Source organism: Gobio gobio (assembly GCF_949357685.1).
Source record: "Gobio gobio genome assembly, chromosome: 11".
Taxonomy (NCBI): Eukaryota; Metazoa; Chordata; class Actinopteri; order Cypriniformes; family Gobionidae; genus Gobio; species Gobio gobio.
In genome coordinates this window covers 15,355,040-15,378,939 of record NC_137104.1, presented here as the reverse complement: position 1 = coordinate 15,378,939, position 23,900 = coordinate 15,355,040, and the positions used below count along the sequence as shown (strand labels likewise).

The 23,900-nt window shown below is 35.3% G+C and overlaps 1 protein-coding gene across 1 annotated transcript; it reads right to left on the bottom strand.

Moving 5' to 3' along the window:
- Positions 1 to 419: 419 nt before the first annotated feature.
- Positions 420 to 22,163, bottom strand: rmp24 (ribonuclease MRP subunit p24). Its single transcript, XM_079830011.1, has 5 exons — positions 21,904 to 22,163; positions 14,927 to 14,946; positions 14,365 to 14,564; positions 1,290 to 1,471; positions 420 to 1,207 (listed from the first exon to the last, which is right to left on the bottom strand). Exons 1-5 carry the CDS (start codon positions 21,996 to 21,998, stop codon positions 1,063 to 1,065), a joined length of 642 nt encoding a protein of 213 aa, XP_079686137.1. The 5' UTR covers positions 21,999 to 22,163; the 3' UTR covers positions 420 to 1,062.
- Positions 22,164 to 23,900: the final 1,737 nt, after the last annotated feature.

Below are 23,900 nucleotides of genomic sequence, written 5' to 3'. Positions count from 1 at the left end.
ATACAATATTTTTATTTATATAAAATATACAAATATATATACATGAATGAGTGTGTATTTTATATACATAATTATACACAGTACACACAAATATTATGTAAACAAACTTTTATTTTGGATGTGATAAATCGATTTGACAGCACACACACACACATATATATATATATATATATAGTGCTGTCAAATCTATATATATTATATATATATATATATATATATATATATATATATATATATATATATATATATATATATAAAGTATTTGAATATATATTATATATAAAGTCTTGGACACGTTAGTATTTTCACACAAAAATGGTTTTAACACACACGCACACACACACATATATATATATCATTTTAAAATAATACAAAAAGGTATTTTAATGTCTTTTAAGAGGACTAAATAAAGACACAAATGTTATTTGACTTTTTATTGAAAGAAATCTGTCAAAGATTAAACAACACAATTTAAATGTATCGAGAGACAAAAATAAGTCAGTTTTTATTTTTGGTCTTTTCTATTTAGTCTGAAGGCAAATAAGCCACCAAATGTAAACAACACAGCACAAATTTTATGAGCATTAAAAAAATTCAATGTGTAAGCCAAGTGTAAAGACAATCCTTCTTTTAATGTCAGTGATCCTAACAATGGATACAAATGTTTGAATTCAAAGTGGACATTAAACATTAAACACACAACATATAAAAGTTATTTTTCTTGTAGAAAAAATAACAATATGTGGTATCATGAAAATAATAGCAAATAAAACAACTTTTAAAAAAAGTCACAGCATGGTTCTGTAGCACGATACACTCTCCTACAAAAGGAGATTTTTATTCCACTTGTCCAGATGGATCCAGAAACAGATTCTTAATAGAAAGAAAGGAAATGTTCTGTTCAATATAACCCAGTCCTTCAATATAAAGCAGGCTATAATGACTCCTCCACTAGGTGGCATTGTAATACATGAGGAGAAGGGAATATCATCCTCATCATGAACTTTAGCAGCTCCTCTCAAAGTGGGCCAGAGTCTTTTATTTTCAACAAACCCGAGGTCTTCAGAGAGATGAGAGGAAGTCCTTCAGACCACCTTTCATACTCTGGTGTTTGTTTTCCAGCATAAGGATCTTTTTGAGGCGGGCGAAAGGTGACGACTTCGCACGGCTGGATTTTGATGATGAGCTGGTGTTTGAAGACACTGACCTGTGGAAAGAAAACATTGAGTTAATTGTTTTGATAGTTCTGTGATATGCAGTAGCATATAGGTCCACTAAGAGTAGCTTACCTTGGCGTGCCACTTGGTGTTCTGTCCACTACAGATTTTGGAGTCGCCCTGTTGACTGACTGTGGAGTTCTGTGTTTGCTCGCACTTCCTGGAGTACTTCGGTTCTGTGACAGAGTAGCCAAAAGCTCACGGTTCATTCCAGGTTTTCTGGACATCTTATTACAGGTGTGACACATTGCCATCTAAGAGAACAAAGAATATTGGTTAAATTATAAAATATGTTTTTGGCAAAGTCATCATCCAAATTGCCAATGCATTCCTTCCAATGAGATATATATATACACACACACACATAAGGGTCAGTAAAAATGATTAATCACAATCTAACATAAAAGTGTATGTTTATATAACATAGGTGTGTGTGGTTGTGTGTGTGTGTGTATGTATGTGTATGTGTACACACACACACACACACACACACACACACACACACACACACACACACACACACACACACACACACACACACACACACACACACACACACACACACACACACACACACACACACACACACACACACACACACACACACACACACACACACACACACACACACACACACACACACACACACACACACACACACACACACACACCAGGGTTTCTGCAGGTTTCACTAAGTCAAATTTAAGACTTTTTAAGACTATTAAGATTATGAATGAAATTTAAGACCTATAAAGGAAATGCAGTCACAAAATACTTGCAAAGTAAATTAATTTATTCAAATTAAACAAATCGATAAACATATATCGATATACTTGCACTTACTCATAGCTCAATCCCACCAGGATTTTGCAACATTTTTTTGGGTAATTTTTGAGATCAAAATGACTGAATTTGTGCTGGTAATTTCCAGAAATTAGCATTTTCTCATAATTAGGACACCGCATTTACCATAGTATGTATTGTATTATGTTAGATGAATAGTCACACATGACAATAGGACAAATAAAATACATAAATCTTGTTTATTTTGGTTAAGAATAATGCAGGATCGAAATGCATGTTGATTTTTCGTTGTATTTAGTAATCGCAAAAACACGGAAAACTGGAGGGCTATTAGCTGAAGAATAAAATCCATTTTATGTGTCTGTGGTACAATCTGAAGGAAACTCCAATAACACGAAAGCTGATTGGCTGCAATATAAACTGCATGTTGGTCTCATTTGTAGTCGTAATACAGCAAATTATATTTGGACTAGCGAAAGAAAGAACTACAACACCACAGAATTTAAAAAAGAAAAAAGAAAAATCTAAAGTGGTGCGAGAGAATTTCAATGAGCATTAGAGGTAGCGTTACATGGACGTAGGAAAATTAAGACCCGTTTAAAATTATTTAAGACCTAGAACAGAATACTTCAGCGAATTTAAGGCCTAAAATTTAGATTTTGAAATTCTAGACTTTTTAAGACCCTGCAGAAACCCACATATATATTTATATATTTATATATATATATTATATATATATATATATATATATATATCAGGGTGATGACAAAATTAGTATATAAAATGCTTTATCATATTAAGGATAAATAAAATATACATGCTCTACATAGACAAAACACTGATGTTTTTAAAACCAAAAAAATTGAAAAACTATCAAAACAATCTGAAGAGAAGATAAAGGATGTCTGACATCAGATGTATTCTTGTGGATCTTAAAATTGGAATGCAAAAATACTGATATGCACAATTAATTATTGAATTAATGTTGACAGGCAAGTGTCTCACAAAAACGATCAAGTCAATTGCCCAAAATACACATACTGACTGGAACCCAAAACAAAATTGCAAAATCAAATGCAAGATCAACAAAATGTATTGCTTCAGCATGAATAAGTTACCAAAATGTATAAAAAATGTCTTCATGTGATTATACTGTTGTGCTAACAAGTTTTATACCATGATAGTAAGGTTTAGCAGACTCTTGTGAGCACTTATCTCAGGTATTTCACACATTGTACATGAACGTGAGCTCTATATACAGCAAGGTACAGGCCAAAAGTACATCGAACACATGCCCGGAAGCCAGAAACTGGCACAGAAACTGCCACTAAATTAAGCCAACCACCCCTAGCATCCCCCGTCTACTGACACTTGACTATACAATCTTCTACTTTATACTCTTTAATATACTGACATACACTTAATTTTATTCAGCAAGAATGCATTAAAATGACCAATTTATTTATAATGTTACAAAAGATTCCCATTTCAAACACTGTTATTTGGAACTTTATTCAAAGAGTTTCCACAGAAATATTAAGCAGCAACTGTTTTCAACATTGATAATACATGTTTTTGAGCAGCAAATCATAAAATAAAATGATTTCTGAAGGATCTTTTTGCCATCATTAAAATATAAAAAAATTGTTACAATTGCGGTATTTTTGAATAAATAAATGCAGTTTTGGTGTAAATAAGAACATTTAAACTTTCAAAAACATTTAAAAAAATCTTACAGATCCCAAACTTTTGAATGATAGAATACACAAGAAAAACCTTTCAGTAGTTGAATACTAAGTCCTGAACATATGGTCATATTTTTGCATTAATGTAATTTACAGTATACAAATTAAACAAACTAAGAAACTCACATTCTTCTGTGTGGAAACTGAACTCACCGACACAAAGGCTGCCATTGTTTGTTGAGGTAACAGGTGGCTAAGCTGAAATGTAGATGATTTGAGATGATCCAGGCATGTATGTGCGAACAGCTATGTTTACTACAGCACCCTTCATGTCTGGAGATATAAAGAGCAGGAAGGGCCAATCAGCTGCAGCGAGGGCGGAGTCTGCCTGACTGACTCTTAACTCTGATTGGTTACTCAAGGAATGCTCTGTAGTGTCCGAACAATCCTTTATGGAATTCCTTAGAAACTTGAGCCAAGTCTTTAAAAAGTTACACAATTATTATCAAATAATAAAGCATACATAATTCTCCTTTCAATTATTCTGTATGTGTAGTACTGCATGTCTCGAATGGGAAGTGTGGGCTAAGAACACTTGGTTTGTATGAGAATCAATTAAAATATTTTCGACAAAAGTCCATTTTATATTTTCATCTTATGAGGCTAAATAAATATACAAATCAATGCTTTGCAATTTGACTAAAACACTGACCACACTAACCAAAGAGATTTAGGAGAATGTGATATCAAGATTACAGCTCAAATAGAAAACACCACATACTAGTTAATCACTGCTTTAAAAGTTGAGCGGTTTTCCATATAAAGACAGTAGACTCTGTCACATCCTTTAATCTCCATCACACAGCTCAATCCCGAAATAGATCATTCCCCATGATCAAAATCTGCCCGTTACACATGGTCATAAACACAATGCTCAAAACAAAGACGTCCGACACAGCCGGGCTGGAAATTAATCCTTGGCCGGATTCAGAAGGAGGTGAGAGACATGGACATAGTAGAGATGTCATTCATAACCAGTTTCTATTCCCTTGAGGAAAGTTCTGGGTTTCTGCTGTAGAGGCCAGCTTAGGCTGACATGAATTTATATGCTGGTTAAAATAGTTATTTGGTGGAGACTGTAGATTAAGGAACTCTTGCTGGTTAAGCTAGTTAAGAAGCCTGAAAATGGGACAACAATAAACCAGCAACTAAGTTGTATGGGACAAAAAAAAAAACATGTTTCCAACAGAGGCAACTAAAATGACCTAAGAAATCATTTTGATTCATACCTCAGATAGTAAAAATGAACAAAAACAAATAAAACTCTTGGTTACCAATGCTCAAAAAAAAAAAATTGTTTTTTTAGTGTCCAACAGAAGAAAGGAAGCCATTATTTCCAGTTATGGAAGTTTGTTCCTGCCATGGAATAAAAAAAATTAGGCAATTGCGATATCTTGATGTTTGAGGGCGCACCAGACTAGAGCTTAGATCGGGCTCAAAAAAATCAAGCCCGAACATACCCGAGCCCGGCCTGGCCCGACATATTAACTGTAATTATGGCCCGAGCCCGATTTAAACCGACCATTTTTTAATACATGGGTGTTTTGACGAGAACGAGCATCATGAGCAAAGCGGACCGGTGTGACGCTCCGCTCAATAATCCGCTCAATGCAGGCGCACGCTCATGAAACGCTCACCGGTCAAATGATGTTCGCTCCAATCCAGCTCAGACATGACATTTATCTGTACTGGTTTTTTTTTTTTCTTCATATTTATGTTTAAATATTATAATGTTATTTTTATTTTTAATCTAATTATGATAAGTGCAAAGATGCAAGTGGGTCAGAAATTATTTTTGTGGTTATAACAGTTATAAAAGCAATTATGATTTTATCCAAAATTTTGTCATAATTCTGAATTTTTTCCCCTCGCAATTATGATTTAATCCCACAATTTTGTCATGATTCTGAATTTTTTCCCCTCACAATTATGATTTAATCCCACAATTTTGTCACAATTCTGACTTTTCTCCCTCTCGCGATTATGATTTTATCCCACAATTTTTTTTGTTGACACAATTGTGAGTTATACATTCGAATTGTGAGATAATACACACAATTTTGAAGAAAAAAGTCAGAATTGTGAGCTGTAAACTGAAAAATTCAGAATCGCAATTATCACCTCTTTTATTTTTTACTTCATGGCGGAAAAAAGCTTCCATAAACCCTCAACTATAGGTCTATTAGGCAAGATATCCCATAATGCCTCACAGTCTTCCAACATAAGCGTTTAATTTTCACATAATCAATGAATTCCTTTCTTCTGTGGAACACTAAAAAAGACATTTTGAAGAACGATGATAAACAGAGTTCCACCAATATATGACAGCGAGAATTCACAAGCCTTTATCAAGCTCGTTTATACTGGCAAAGACCCCACAGCTCCCTTGTGTGACACTGATGCAATCAGTCCACAGCAGCTGTCAAGAGAACGGAAACAAATAGGGAAAGCAAAACGGAGCTGGAATGACTGCATATAGATTAATCCAATGCCGGGTGAAGGGTCATGCGTGGAATAACAATACTGCCAGAGGTTTCTTTGACTTCTAACCTTTCCATTAGGCCAAAATGAACTCATGTACAGTCCGATCCAAAAGTTTGAGACCAACTTTCTCATTTAATAGTGAAAATTTGACCTGAGAAAAGTGTGTGAATTTCATCATGTCTTGAGCCACTGGCCTACAATTAATGCAGAAAGTTTGCATCGATGCATTATCGGAAATTATGATGCTGAAAATTCAGCTTCGCTAACACAAGAATAAATTACATTTTAAAATATATTTAAACAGAAAACAATTATCTTAAATGATAATCATTTCACAATATTACTGTTTTTACAGTATTTTTGATTAAATAAATGCAGCCTTGGTGAGCAGAAGAGACTTTTTTTTAAAAAACGTACTGATCCCAAACTTTTGAACTGCAGTATATATATTCATATAGTATATACTATATATATAGTAGTATATATAGTATGTATATACTAAAACACTGACCACGCTAACCAAAGAGATTTAGGAGAACATGATATCAAGATATAAAACACACACACACACACACACACACACACATATATATGTGTGTGTGTGTGTTTTATATCTTGATATCATGTTCTCCTAAATCTCTTTGGTTAGCGTGGTCAGTGTTTTAGTCAAACGGCAAAGCATTGATTTAATTGATATATATATATTTATATATATGTTACTTTTGAGGTTTAATATAAGATTTTGAATGTGGTCTCAGATTTTTGAGTCATAGATAACCTATATATTATCATAAGTGATAGTGAATATTAAAAGTGAAATGTATGCAGGATACATAAGCTTTGTTGATGTTTGTAAATGCCATAGACAAGCAGTTAAACTGAGCTTTTCACCGAGCCATCCCTAAACTTCTAAACATTTACTGACACTTTGCCTCTCACACACACACACACACACACATGCACACATCAGTCCAGCAGATGGGCTTGTGTTCTATTAATAGTCTAGGCTCCTGAAATACCCTCAACCAAGCAGCCACAAGCTGGGCTAGACTGTCGTCTCTGACCTTCCTGCTGAGATTCTAGATGCCACAGCTGCCCTTGATATACAAGCCTGGCCAAGTTATATGTATGTGTGTGTTCAGCTATTGATATGTGGAGACTCATCTGCTTTTCAGGGCGATCGATCTGTGGTTCGCCCATCCCCCTTGACCAAGCATGGAAAAGCTGCATCACTGATACTTTCCCTGAGGGGAAACAGGATGTAAAAAGCATAACCTGCATCAAACACAGGCTGGAAAAAGCCAAGGTTGCTGGCACAGATGCTTCCTAAAATGTTGAAAGATGCACATGCAACATCTGAGCTTTCTGTTGGACGTATGGAAACTTTCCAACTCAAAGGTGACAACAACAAAGGTACTTGAAATGCATGTGCAACCGAAGAGGCAGCGCTGCATACAAATCTGCATAATATCCATCCTAAATAGTACATAAAATGTAATTTATCATTCTTTTTTTTTATCAATTTATCAATTTATCAACGTCATCATTATGCCAAAGAATCTTTTGGCAAAGACGCTCAGGTGGTGCACCACGTCCATTGGATTATTAAAGTGGGCATCAGTGACACACAAACACTTTCGCATCAGAAAAGCAGATTTAGCAAACGTTATCCAACTTTTTCAGATGAAGAAAAAAATTAACAGTTTTTTGTTTGTTTTATGTAAATGTATGAACTTAATGGTGAAGTAATAATGAATTTAAAGTTAAAAGGGCCATGTTATGTCCTTCGACAAAGACTGGATTTAGTTTTTTTAGTTCAACTAAAATAGGTTTTCATGCTTGAATGTTCAAAAACCAATTGCATGGATTATTTTGCATTTGTACACACAGAGAACTTCTCATGAAAATCTCTGGCTAATTCACCGTACACACTTGAATTTGTTCTTAACTTCGTTCTGATGTTAGTGAATTTGGAGTATTCTAAATGAGCGGCCGCGTGCACAAGGTTAGTCATTTGCATAAAACACACCCAAACCATCTCCATATAAGGGCTTTCCGCAAACGCTTTCCTTACAGCCTTTCGTCACTCTCGTCAAACTTGCCGCTGTTTGCAGACACACTCTTGCCCGGATCCTTGAGCAATGCCAAGTGTGCCATTTTCACCAATTCTCACAATAAACACCTTTTATAAAGACCCAGATTATGATCATTTCATTAGCCAGCTGTACATACGCGTATCTGCGTTATTCAGAGAAACCTCGCAGCTGAACGTATAATAAAGCTTTTCTTACTCTTTAACTGTATATGATGGAATGTGTTTAAGATTAAATTAAATTGTATTATTTAAACATTTTGTTATATAATTTTTATATATGGATTATATAAAAAATGTATGCAAAATACATACAATATAATTATAGGATGTGTTAGGATGAAATATAACTTCAACACGATTATAAGGACGTACAGAGTAAGTGTTTTTTGTGTGGTTTCAGTTGCTCCTATAATTTTTCATAAATTTATAGTGTGAACTTACGCATACTATGTGAATGAGACCCTTTATTTTTCACATATTTTAAACTGTTGCAGCACCTCTCTTCCCAGTCTGTCAGTAACAATCTGTTTACTTCCTGTTTTAGTGAAGCCCCACCTTTCGAAAAGGCAATGTGCAAAGCACGGCACCTGGCTTTTGTCGGTCCTGATTGGTCGGCTGGACTAGTGTGTGTTCAGAAATGTCATGTACCACAACCATGGATGGTACATACCATAAATATGTACCATAACCATGGGTTTCAACACACTACTAATGCAACTCAATCAGGCCCCACCCCATTTTTTGTGTATGCAGAGGGCAGGAATTATTTCTATGAGGAAGAAAAACAAGACTACAATTGAGGCGTTTCAGGGAATTCAGAAATGGTTAATAATATAGAGAATAACTCCCTTTGAAGTGACTTTGTGAAAGAAAGTTCAAAATGTAAAAAAAACATAATAGGTCGTCTTGAATTAATTTAGCTGTAGATGCGTACAGTATGCAACAAGAGCATCAAAAACTATTTCATGGTATAATATGTGCCAAAATGAGTCTTACTGCTTAAAGGCATGTACTCGCCCACCACCACCAAAGTACATACAGTATATATTTGTGCAAGCAAATTAAGATGCAACCCAGATTCAGTTAAGAACAGTCTATCTGGAGCGCTTGAACGCTACACCATCTTTAATGCTCAGATCCATGGTTATATTCAGTATCCACAAAGCATTTCAAAAGAGTAGAATCACTGTCCATGCTAAATATTTCCTTCTAAAATACACTAGTGCACTCTGCATGTGTTCGGGAAGATGAAACAGGTATTAATCCAACTCTCAGGCCAACAAGTAAATAAAAGGATACTTAAAATAACTTTCTAAAGACCTGGCAGAGCTGTCACAAGCCACAGCATGTCAAGCATGTCACTGTAAGAGACTGTGTGACTCTGACTGAGCCCCCAACTAACAACAAATACCACAATTCAACAGGCACCATCACCATCAACTCATTTAACCCCACCACAATGATTCATCCCAATCAGCATTTTAAAACAATGAACTTTTTATTCTTGATGCTTCTAAAGCTTAAAACGTCTGAGGTTTAAAGCCACAGAAAAATATCCATCATTGTGATATTAAGCAGCTGATATTAAAGTCACCATGAAATCAAAATGGACAATTCTTTTTTTTTATGGAATATTGCAGTATTAATTATAAATTATTTATCCATGCACATCATCTCTTCTCTTCTCTGATGACGTGTTTACTTAGCCTAGAAATCTAAACGACTCTAGTCGTCTAGCAACTCTCCATTGGCTTGCGAGCATGAAAAACCAAACTCTAGTCAGGCCAATCACATTGTGTATAGAGTCGGTGGGCGTGCTTAACATAAAGCTGCTGATCCTGGCGTACAGCGGTCTTTCGAATCGGCTTTGGCCGCGACTCTGGAAATGAATTAAACTTTTCTTTGAGAAAAGAACAAAGCACGGCACTGAAGTCATTCTTAAAAAAGGAAGATGTATTCAGAGTTTTGCCGACCGGATACAGCAAAAGTTTAATCTATCAACTAGCTCCGCTGGTGGGAAAACGCATGGGACTCAGCCACAACCCGCTTGTGATAGTTGTCTTACCACTGATAGCATTCAGTTTGTTTGTAGCGCTATCCTATTGCGTGCAGAGGGAATCTGAAAGACAACCGTTTATCCCGCCCCTCGGATTGAGCCCTGCCAATGGTGTGTTCCCAGACCCAACATCTTGATGTGGGTCTGGCTTGTCAGGCTAGTGTTTACTAGGGGTGGGGAAATAATCAATACAGCATAGTATCGCTATATTTTGTGTGGTGATATTGTATCGATACACAAATGCCATGTATCGATATTTTCAGGGAATGAATCTCGTGATTGTGGGTATTGTGCAAAATTTTACCCTATGCTCCATGCTTATAATGTGGGAAATAATAATCATTTGAAATACTTCTTTAAGACTGTAATTTTTCAAACAGTGCATCTCTCTCTCTTTCTCGCTGTCAAGCAGCGCTGTGTACAGGAAGCGCATTCTCGCATATTTATGAACAAGGGCCGCTCGGTACACATTTATGTGTTAATTAATGATTCGACACAAATGCAAGCCAGCTGCATACTGAAAAGCAACTAATTTTTGCACAAGTGAAAGAAGCTGTCTATATGATAAAAAAATAACTTTTTAATTTGATCGCCAACTTCTAGACAGGAAGGACGATAATCAAACTGAGATGGTGGATGAGAACTTAGATATACAGTTTAAACAAACAAGTATTACAAATTTAATAAAAAATATTTTTCCTATTACTTGTACACTATCATTCAATCATTTGGGGTTATGATTTTTTTAATCAGGTTTTTGAAAGAAGTTGCAAGTCAACATTTGATTAAAAATACAGGAAAAAACTTAATATCGTGACACATTATTACAATTTAAAACCACCTTTTTCTATTTTAATATCTTTTAGTAAATAATTAAGTAATTTATTCTTGTGATGGCAACGCTGAATTTTCAGAATGTGTCACATGATCCTTCAGAATAGAATGATTTAATGCTGATTTGGTGCTCAAGTTCTACTTCTTATTATTATCAGTGTTGAAAACAGCTTAATATTTTTGTGGAAGTTTGAAACCAAAATCTTTTGTAACATTATAAATGTCTTTACTGTATCTTTATATTTTTGGAAACAGTGATACATTTTTTTTCAGGATGTCAGAATCGTGTAATATCTGCTAACCGTTGCTGCCTACATAAAAGGGTTCCAAATCAGTCACTAATGAGGTTTGACGATTTGTTAGCATGCTGACTTAAAAGGCAACTGTCTGTGTAGGCAGTAACTTTTCTAATACTTTTTCTAATGCTTACAAATGTGATGGCATTAATTTAGAATGACAAATTATTCTTCATCTTAAAATAGATGTGATGCTAAACTTATGTTCTATTCAATCTGACATCCTCTATTCAAAGCTGACAAACAGAGAAAGATGATATTCCATGACCTCCACAAAAGAAGTCACATTATTGCCTTGATAAGTCCCTAAATGCTCTGACCCTCACAGTTAAAAGACTGTCCACTTTAACTACGGTGGGAAAATACGAGACAGTTCATATAAATGAACTCTCCTGACATTGGCTCTCTATCAAGTTCATTATTCGTCTTGCCAGAATCTTCCACTCCTGCAGAGAAACGAATGGCAGCAATGTGTGCAGAATCTAGCAGTCTAACGCCAACCAATCCACCCCCAGAACCACGAGTCTCATGCAGCAGGGAACTATGCATCCGTGTACACCAGCACGTACACCTCCATAACATCCATGGCATCCGGTGCTTTCTGAGGGTTAAATACTTCTACAAATAACCGCATTTTAAAAAGAAACACCTCTTATCACACATTGACCAAGTCCCACTTCAGAAGAGCTTCAGAAAATGCAGCAGAGAGCTATGCATCCGTGTACACCAGCACGTACACCTCCATAACATCCGTGACATCCGGTGCTTTTGAGGGTTAAATACTTCTACAAATAACCACATTTTAAAAAAGAAACACCTCCAATCACACACTGATCCAGTCCCACTTCAGAAGAGCTTCAGAAAATGAGCTTTTCCGCTCTAAATCATCTTAAGTGGATCTTCCATGGTTTCAAATCAAAGTCATCTGAGGCTAAACAAATCTCTATAAAAGGAGCGTTTCAGTGTCTGATTAATGTCTTTCTGCCAGATGAATGATGATTAACGTGATAGTCTGTAACCACAACTTTAAAAATAGAAACCATACTCCTTGCTAAATTTCCAAACATTTTAAAGTGTTAAATTGTACCCTACAGTCTTCCAAGAGTGCATCAGCAGTAAAGTGCACTCATATAGGCCATATACCAAAGTCAATGGGAACTGCTTTTAGGGCCGCATCAATGATCCTCTCTGTCTACCGAAAGAGGAGCAGACAAAAATATATATACAGGTATACACAGACACACAGAATGATTTTCCCAACCCTATCCAGAAAGCAGAATCCCGGACCTTATTCAAGAAACAGCTGAAAACTAATCTCTTCCATCAGCACTTAAATGCATCCTGCTGAAAAGAAAGAAAGAAATGTCTTCCCCTATGCATCCACCATTGATGAATCGCTTGATGTATTCCTAAGTTGCTTTGGATAAAAGTGTCTGATAAATGAATAAATGTAAATGTATTTTTCAAATTAATTTTTGAATACCACAGACCATCATCTTGTCCTTCAAGGAAAAGGAAATAATTTTACAATAATGCAATTACAAAGGATGTCTGGCAAGCAAGAGGGTTTAAAAATAGAAAAATGAGAGAAGTTGTGGTGCAGTGGACTGTGATCAGGATGCGAAAGAGCTGCTGGCTCATGGGGAGCCTAGTTTGAATCTGACCTGGGCCATGTCCCAATTCCGTTCCACCTTTTTCACCCATACTTCCCTTTCTCTATGCCACTATCCTATAAAACTAGGCCCAATAATAAAGATTTTTTAGATGTTTTTAAAAGAAGTCTCTTTTGCTCACTAAGGTTCCATTTATTTGATTATAGTAAATACAGTAATATTAGGAAATTATTACAATTAGAAATAACTATTTTCTATTTGAATATATTTTATATAGTAATTTATTTCTGTGATGGCAAAGCTGAATTTTCAGCATCATTACTCCTGCTCCTGTCTTCAGTCATTTTTATTTTATTTTATTATTATCAATGTTGAAAACAGTTGTGCTGCTTAATGTTTTTTGTGGAAACCATGAACGTTCAAAAGAAGAGTGTTTATTTGAAATAAAGATATTTTGTAACATTATAAATCGGTATGTAACAATATATTGCTATATTGTGTATAGTTCACCTAAAATTACTGTGTGAGAAAAAAAACTCAGTTTTAGTGTCAGTACTACATTAAAATACTATATATAGTGTTGAATATAATAATGCAATGGGGAATTATGAGTGGGTCCTGATAATGCCAAATGTCATATGTTACCAGTAAAAAGTGGCCTACATTATTTAAATATATCTAGTCAGTGACAGGGTGCAAGCATTTTCATCTAAAATAATTCTGTATTTTCAGCTTCAGAATCATGAACCATATGTCAGCATTGTCCCGTGTATTGGGTTACCAGCACCAAGTCTAAGCCTATTCATTTCCACCCTCAACATAATACCAAATTTAGCATTTTAAATCAACAGTAACAAATGTTTTAACCTTTTACCGTATGTCTAAGAGTATCGCAATAATTTCATATCGGGAGTTCAGTATTGTGATATGTATCGACTCGTGACATCAGGGTATCGTTACACCCCTAATTATAAATGTCTTTACTGTCTCTTTTGATCAATTGAATGCATACTTGCTGAAAAAGTCTTACTGACTCTAATATTTTGAACAGTGGTATACACATATGGCAACATGGTGCTTGTTCTTTCTTGTTTATATTCATCTTATCTAATCTCAAGTACCTGTTCTTAAAACACTCAGGAAAGGGCAGAGAGGTAGAAATTGTGACAGCAAATAAAACTGAACTGAAGAGGACATAAAACAGGTGGACTTGACCTCACCAGAGCATTGGAGGCCCTTTTAAACTTTCGGAGGACTACAGTCTGTTCTGTGCCGAGTCTCTTTCCTGCAGACTCCTTCTTCAGAAGTCTTCTGATCCTCGCGGTGGGCTTCCGCTTGGGCCGCAGACGCACGTGATGATTGTCCGGTTGTCGCCACTGGAAACAGATGGGGCAGATCAGAGACTCTGGCAGGGCAGTGGCTGCAACGGTGGGAGAAATATAGATGAGGTTTTTTTGCATGGCAACCGGTTAAAATAAAACAGGTGATGCTATGCTCTATTCTGAGGACAGTTTGGAATTTTGGACTTCGGAAAACAGCTTTTCCAATATGTGGTCATCCTACCCCGCTGTCGGGCCATCTTTGAGGTCTGTGAAGGACGTAGAAATGGATTCATGTTTTACATGAGGAAATGCGGTCGGACTTACTGGGTTACGGTTCCTTTTCAAAACCAACTTTCTGTTCTGTTGCCTACAGGGTCTTATATAGACTTTGGGAACATATTAAAAGCTCTTTACAATGACATACAAGTCTATTAATATAAATAACAAAGCCATAACTTACCCGTGCTCTGGTGCATTCTCCTGTAATAAAAAAGCAGTAAAAGTGTTAGTCTTTAAATCTCAGACTGTAAAAGAGTTTGACTCGAATACAGCAGCTTATGAATAATTTATGAGCTTGGCAGAGGTCTTGAGCCCAATCCAGTTTTTAGTATATCTTACAGACCTTATGCGCCAGAGAAACAAGAGCGCAGACATCTTTAGAATTTAGTGTTTTTGGGGTAGCTCTGTTTATTTCTATGGCATCGCTGTAGAAGAGTAATTAGCTTGTGAAGTGGATTTACTTACTGTGGAGTTAACGAAAATCATGAGCATGATCATGAGCATTGTAATGTTTGAACGTCATAACAAATTAGGGATGGCTCGATACCACAATTTTGGCTTTGGTACGGTACCACAATCTAATACCGTAGTATTGATATTGATTCGAGACCACAGGGTCTGAATTTTGGCACAGGTATTGCACTCATTCTCATTCAAGGTTTCGCCTCTTTATTAATTTGTTTTGGGCGTGTTGAGTGCGATTCAACTGCTTTATCCATTTTGTTCCTCTATGTTGCCACATTTGCCGGTTTCACGTCAGTTTAGGTAGCACACAAACCAGTAAATATACCGGTATTTTCCCAGTACCGGCATACTGCGCAACCATATAACAAATGAAGATTTTAAAATGAGCGGTTCATTCATAAATCCATACGATCTTACCTTCATGCTGTGGAAATACAAACCGAAAGACATTACAGAACAGAACACAACGGCCGCAGCAGTGAAAAGGGGCGGGGCTACATAAAAGTTCATAGATTCCAACATGCAGAGTGAAATCTCTGCAACAGACTATGAATAAAAAACAATGACTACCCAATGTTGTTGTCCAGTACATTTAATATCCTGCCAAATATGTATTTTCAAGAGACCTCGCTAAGAATTACGATGCGATTCCTTAAAACTCAAATACTGAGGTCACAGGGCTGTACACACATGCAGTCGGTGGCCTGAACTCATGGCTTCCCCAGGGGCTTTAATATCCCCCGAGACTTTGTGAGTGAGCACCCTATTTTTGGACATGGTGCTGTTCTTCCTACCTCCTTTATCTAAGGCCCATAATCCTGTCTAAAATTAGTTCACATGGCTAAAAGCTGCCTGTTGTTATTGTGCGGCACGTGCATGGCTAGGGGGGCAGGGTCTTTTAATTCTAATCATCTACGGTCCCATCGACAACTGTTTGTGATGCCACAGTGGATGTTTCACAGCATTCCACAGAGCCAGGGCAAACCTCTTGTTCCCAATGAGAGCACATAGAGCTGCTATCTTAGAAGTGATGAAGTGTGAGGGAAATAATTCCTGCCTGCCACGAAGTCTGATAAATGTCCTCCAAACACATTACAAACAGGGACAAGTTCATTTGTTTCACACACATTCTCTGTCGATTGTGGCCAGGCTTAAAGGGGCTATATGCGTTTTTCTGAAATTTAAACTCGCGACTGACACCTGTGGCCAAAAAACAGAACTGCTCTTATTTTCTGCTCGCTCTCGCAGCGGTGGTGACGTCACATCCGCAGACAGCGCGGGAAAAAACGACCCGCCAGAAAATAGGAAAAATAGGATACAGGCTTATAGGTGCACCCACTGTGAGCGGACAAGGTGTCAGTATGCTCATCAGGAGATGTTGGAGTCATAAATGGTAAAATAAAAAGGCTATTGTTACGTTTATTTTGGGGGAAAAGTTGCATATAGCCCCTTTAAATGGATTTTCTTTTTCTTCATTTATTTTGATTTCCCTTTGTTTAATTTTATTATTTGAATGTATTTATTTGCTTTTTTGACAAAATTGTACATGTGCAGAATTGGAAACATCCACTCAGCATTTATTTGTTTATTTTAAAGCTTTTCTGAATTTTTCGGAGACATATTTAATTGCTTATTTAATTTTGTTTTATTCCATTGATTCATTTAATTGCATTAAAGCTTGTTTATTTTAAATTATATAATTGCTTTTTTTTACAGTAAGAACAAAACACCAAACATTCCTTTTATTTACTATTTGTTTGTTTTCTTTTATTTCAAGGTTTCATTTGACTTTAATTATTTCTATTATTTTGTTTAATTTGAAATAACTTTTCTGATATTTTCTAAGAAAAAAATATTTTTAGTTTATTTCATTGTTTTGTTTAACGCTTAAATGCATGAATGTTTTGCCAATTATTATTACATATTCGGTTCTTTAGTGACCCGGATCTATACTGTATCAAACACGGATGGATCTCTACCTGTCGCGATGATATAAAACTCTCCTGATATTAGAGTAACAATTTCAGAAGAATAAAATAAAGCATATTTTGTTATCTTTTGGAACTTGGAAGGGTTCAGTTTGAGCAGATGTTTTTATATCATCATCACTGTCCTTGTCAGAGCTAATTCCCCAGTACATTTAGCATCTGGCTCATATTCGCAATCTCAAACATATTCTCAAAACTATAATTTTCAACATCGTCAAAATCAATATTTTGATTTTATAACTTCTTCACCAGATCCACCATCATATGACAGTGACTAATATTTGACTGTGTTCAGTTCTTGCTCTGCAGTAAATCGCTGAGCCATTTCAAGTTTTCCTGACGATGATTCCTATTCTTTTGTTTTCTATCTGCGGTAACTATGAGTGAAACATCACTTCATCATTGTGTATCAGACATTGCCACCTTGTGAAAATAGGGGGAATTGCACTTATTTATTCATCAAAGATTCAATTATTTTTGTGCCGAAAAAATATACTTGCACTGTTACACAACTTGGATCGTTAGCGACCTGAATTTTTCAATGCAACCCCACAGCAATTCGTACGTATTTTACGAGGTGGTACATTTACGAACGATTTGTCTAGACCCCAATGGTGGGTAGGATTAAGGGCAGTCCTTCCTGATGACGCTTTTTGGAAAACCAAACAAATTCGTACGAGTGAGGTTGTATGAATTAGCCACCTACGTATTTTTTATCTGATACGTTCTTGTTATATTGTTTATAATTAATTGATTGAGGAATACTAATGCTGTGTTCACACCGAACGCGAATAGAGCATCTGGCGCGAGCGATGTTAAGCCAATGGAAAGGCGCGGGAAGTCATGCGGCACGATAGATGCGTTTCGCACGGCAGACGCGATTCCACCTCATTCGTAAGTCCAATTCGCGTCATTCGCGCAAATCGAGCGTCTTGCGCGTTATGCACGAGTGGTGCTTTTTGTGCATTCACACGCATTTGAAGCAAATTCGCGTCTGACGCCCGAGTTGAAAAATCTGAACTTTGGCGTCAATTCGCGCCGCATTAACCAATCAGGAGCCTGCCTGCTTGCTGCTGTCACGTGGTAAAGTGACATGATGAGAAACCCTGCATAATTTAAAAATACTACAATTGTGTCACAAAATGTAGTTTTAAGACTTTTTAAGGTGAGAATGTAGTTGTTTAAAGCTCAAATCTGTGGTTTATTTATAAAGAGATCGCCTATTTAAAAAAAATAATCTTGTGTTTTTGGAGTTGTGAGATCCAGGTGATCACCGGGCAATCAGCGCTCATTAACCCGGCGAGAGCAGCCTTTCCTCGGCCAGTCCTTCTGACGTTTGCCGCTGGCTCTGATGTCCTGTAGTGGTTCATCTTGTGTGGATCTAACGGGTGATCTTTGGTGTCATGAATCTATAATTTGTTGTCTGCCAAATCGTTTTGACTGAGGGCAAAGAGAAGTTTCATAACTTAATTTTTTTAGGATATTTAAATATACATGTAGTGAAGATAATGTAGGAGTTGCCTGGACCACATGTGTGTGGCTATTAATGTTTAATATATATTTTTAATGAAAATGAAAAGAGGCAGAGTGGTGTTTTATGACATATTTCTCCTGGAGCGCCTTGAATGCGCCTATTTAGCTTCAAACGCTCAATTTATACGCGCGTCCAATTCGCTGTGGACACGCGAATGGATTCAAAATGTTCAAGCGTCCAACTAGATGTGGTAGACGCGATTTTGACGCTATATTCGTGTTTGGTGCAAGCGGCAACCTCCCGCAGTTTCTCTTGAAGCCAATACGGAAGTGCCTTAAACTGCAATTCATCGACTGGCCGCTAGGGACAGGCTCCAGAAGGGAGCAGAATCTCATTGAGCCCTATGTTAAAATGGCCAACTTTACAGCAGAATAAAGCATGTTTACAGCCTGGTACAAATTGTGGTTTTGGTCTATACGGCTAATTTTGCCCTTCATGACAACTGTGAGGGGGGTGAATTTTTTTTTTATAACTCATTCGTTTACATTATATAATGCATTAAAGTTCTGGATAATTAAGGGCGTGGCCACTTCGAGTGACAGGTGGATAGCCATTTATCTGCTGTCTGTTAGTCATTGCGTCACTTAAGCCCCGCCCACTTCCCGCCTTTTTGCCCATTTTCTGTTGTCCGGGAGTGATGCGCTGCCAAGATGGCAACGGCCATCTCGTCCATACTTTGCGCTTCAGAGCGGCTCATCAGAATCCTATGGGTGACGTCACGGACACTACGTCCATATTTTTTTACAGTCTATGGTTTGGTGTGAACGCAGCATAAGAAGGTTGATGTCTAAAAATCGTCTAAAAATGAACGAGGGGGAGGGTAGTGAATGACGTCCCGGGTCACTAAAGACCCAAGGTATGCCTAAGGGTTAATTGCATTAAAGCCTGTTTATTTTCAATAGGTTTTGTTTATTTTAATTATTTGTCTTTTTGACTGAAACACACACACAAAAGCACTACTTCTTTTATTTATATATTTACCTTTGGATTAAAAAAAGTAATAGGCTAACTGTCCAGCAGTGCCATTGGCATGTAATATCGACACATGACTTCTTCTCAGTGGTAATCTAATTAAATGAATGTACCTATTAATAATGCAGCTTCTTTTAAGTGCTCTCAGAACCAAGATAAAGAACCTTTTCAATTCATTTATGTAATGTCTTACTGACTCCAATGTACTGTCTCAGCACGATTATATCAACAAAGACTAAAACTCTACTCTAGCTAAATCACCTGTGATAAAAATCAAGAAAGAGAATAATGCCCCCATTACAGTCCACTGATAACTCTAGCAGACACATCTTATCCCTATCGATGAGCCTGGCAGCCAAAGGCTGTGCCTTATGAAGACACCTGTGGAAGATACTGAGAGTGAGCCTGACATTCAAGAGGGCTTAACTCAAGTGGTTTATAAATGAGAACATATCTCATGGCACGCATACTTTCAGACAACAGATTACAGTAACTGACGTACATGCAAGTAGTGAGTCAGTGCAGATGTACCCTGAACTCGCCGATCACAACAAGCCGACTAACACTCAAAACATGCAGTGCGCTGACCCTGAACATGGGCTTGGGTCGCATTTAATCTAAGAAAAACATGCCACAACCCAAGGCTACACGTCATTTATTTTCACTCACTCTGCTGTGAGAACACAGTCAGTAACCAATAAACCAGATGATTCATAGCAGCATGAGAAATGTTAAATAAAACAAGCATCTTCAAAAAATCTTTCCTGGCCTCATTTTCATTTGGCTTTTCACCATAACTCTCCTGTAATAAATAAAGGACTCTATATTGATGACACTAATTATTTAAACTTATATAACTGAAACGGTAATGCTGTTCAAGATCAATATAGGTTTCTCAATGGAAATCATTCTCCATTATTAGTGGAGAATTAGTGGAGAACATTCTCCAACCACTTTCAATATTAAAGGAACAAGTGTTTAATGATGGTACACATGGGATTAACCTAACACACCGAAACAAAAACTCTAATTTGACTAGCACACTGTTCAGCAAATGAGATTTGAGTGCACGTGTTTATTTCATCACCTTGATGGTGCATTTCAATTGCTATTATATCCACAAATACAAACATAAGGTGACTGGGAATGCACTTTTGAACACAATCACTAAAACATTTTTACACTTCAAATTTCTGAGCTAACCACAAGATTTTATGAAAATTCACTGAAGAAATCACATAGAAAGCAACTATAATTCTCAATATGGAGTCATTCTTTATTCTCTAAAGAACAACATCCAACAATGGCATTAATGCAACTATTCAACAGGAAATAATGGGGTTCACACGCTAATAGGTACTGCAATTTTTCAAATCCATAAAACATTTATTCTTTGATTGTGTATTTAGTACCCAATTGTTTTCGATTGATAAGAATATCTAATATTTAAATTCACAAAATTAAAGATTCAACAATCTGGTAAATATATATTTTTGTTATATAAAAATAAGAGCAAAATTTGGTGATTAACATAACTAATAATTGTGTATGGAAAATACCATATACACAAACAGAAATGGACAAATAATAAACCTAACATATATACACACACACACACACATATACATACATATACATATATATATATATATATATATATATATATATATATATATATATATATATATATATATATATATATATGTATGTATGTATATATATATATATATATATATATATATATATATATATATATATATATATATATATATATATATATATATATATAATATAAAATATATAATATAACTTAACCATTATATTGAGGCCCTAAAATATGCAAGAAATAAAGCAAAACGGACGTACAGAATCTTTTATTCTCTCTGTTGTTTTTCTTTGATGCTATTATGAATGTAATAGATAGGTAATAATTTAATACACTGTGATCCTCTGTATGTGAATGTTGTTTTTGTTCTTGTTATGCAAACATAATACATTTTTAAAAAAACGAAATGCCTTCAAACGTAACAAAATGCATTATGAAGTGAAAATGAGGAGTAGCCCGCCATCTACTGGTGACTTCGTGACATTACAGCATATACAGTACAGCATGTTCAAAATCCACACAACTCATTAGAAATATAAATATGAACAGCTGATGAAAACTGAACTCTCATGAGAAACGTACATACTACTTACATGAAAAAGCGTGACTGTTCAGGGCAAATGTCTTTGTATAAAAGAGAAGCCTCGAAAAAAAACCTAACATCGCCTTTGTTTTTACAGGGAGTCATTTTTGATATCAGCCCAGCGTCCAAACCTATAACAAATGCTACCTTATTAGATCATTATTGTGTATAAAAAAGGAAAGTGGAAAAGCTGTGTGTTTCTCGGTCCAGCGTGATACAGGAAACACACGAGTCTTTACTTAAAATTACCCACAATGCCGCAATGCGGGTGAGGAATTATGGGAGTGCGAGTTTTTTTAGTGACGTGTAACCTACTGCGCACTGGTCATCTGTGATTGACTGCTCCAATAAAGCCCAAATAACATCATACATTGTCCTTTACTTACACTGTAGCTATTGCTAAGGGAGTGTATTTTATCGAGTGCTATACATTTACGGCAACACTTTATTTTAAGGTGACGTAGGCTAGTTACACGTTACTAGTAGCCTACAGTTTTAACAGAAATTATGCATAATTTTGGAAAGATTTAGAAACCTTTATTAATAGAAAAATGAATTGTATGATAGAAATATGTGTATTTGATGTCCTTTTTTATACTCAGAATGATAACTTAGAATGCAAAGAACAACATATTATTGATTTTATTAGGAAAATATCATATAGCCTACATAAAAAAAAGCGGGCTCAATGTAAACCAAATTTTTCACACTTTATAAATGACTTTACATTGTATGTAAATCTCTTGTAACAAGCAAAGAACAAAAAAGCAATGAAAACATGTAATGCTTTGAAAGCACTGGACTTTATGTAATTTTTTGTTTGTATGTTTTTTTTGTTTTTTTGGGGGTTTTTTCTCTTTCATTTCCTGACAGCTAAAGTTAATGTGATATTATGAGTATGTAATACCTCATGTTCTTATGGCATTGAATAAAAAAAATTAAAAAAAAAGTAAATAACCCTAAACCCTAACTCTAGTAGACTATACGTAGCTTAGGCTACAGGTAGTTCATTTATATTATTCAGTATATATAGCCTATAAATATTGTAAATAATAATAATAAATCATTTAAATTGAAATAATATATAGCATAGTATAATATTAATATATTGATTATTAATAGTAGGCCTATTATAATAATACTTTATTATTATTATTAATAATAAATATCTGCATTTATTTCGATAAATAATAATAACATTAATAATGACAATAAGGAGTGTTGTAATAAATAGTGTTATTATTTGTAAAATAATCATTATTAATAATGTTTGGTTATTTTAATAATATCAACGATAATATAAAGTTTTCATCAGCATTACAGGGACATATCAAGGTCAAGATCTTAATCATAATTAATAATAATTAATAATCATTATTATTAATAGTATTGAATAATTAATATATTGGTATAATAATCATCATCATTTTAATAGCAACCATATGTAGCACAATATAATATTAAAATATGGATTATTAATAGGATTATGATGGATTATTAGTATTATAATAGTATAATAATTTATTATTAAAGATCAGCATTTATTTGGAAAAATAATAATAACATTAATAATGATTGTTGTAATTAATAGTATTATTAGCCTATTTGTAAAATAATAATTAGCCTATTATTATAATGTTTAGTTATTACAATAATATTAACAATAAGAGCTAATATAAAATAATATAATATAATATAATATAATATAATATAATATAATATAATATAATATAATATAATATAATATAATATAATATAATATAATATAATATAATATCATTGTTGTTGCCATTATTAATATCATTATCATTTTTCAAATATAAATTAAGATTTACGATTTTAAGCGGCCAAAAGAAACCCCGCGAAAGATTTAGTTTTGACAGAAAGCTAGATTGATTGTTTCAGAAAATTGTTTTTCCCGCAATTACTGTCGAGGGACTCAAGTAACCCATTTAACATTACACGAGAACGGACTCCTCCTGGACCGTTCGCTGCGTCGCTTCTCCC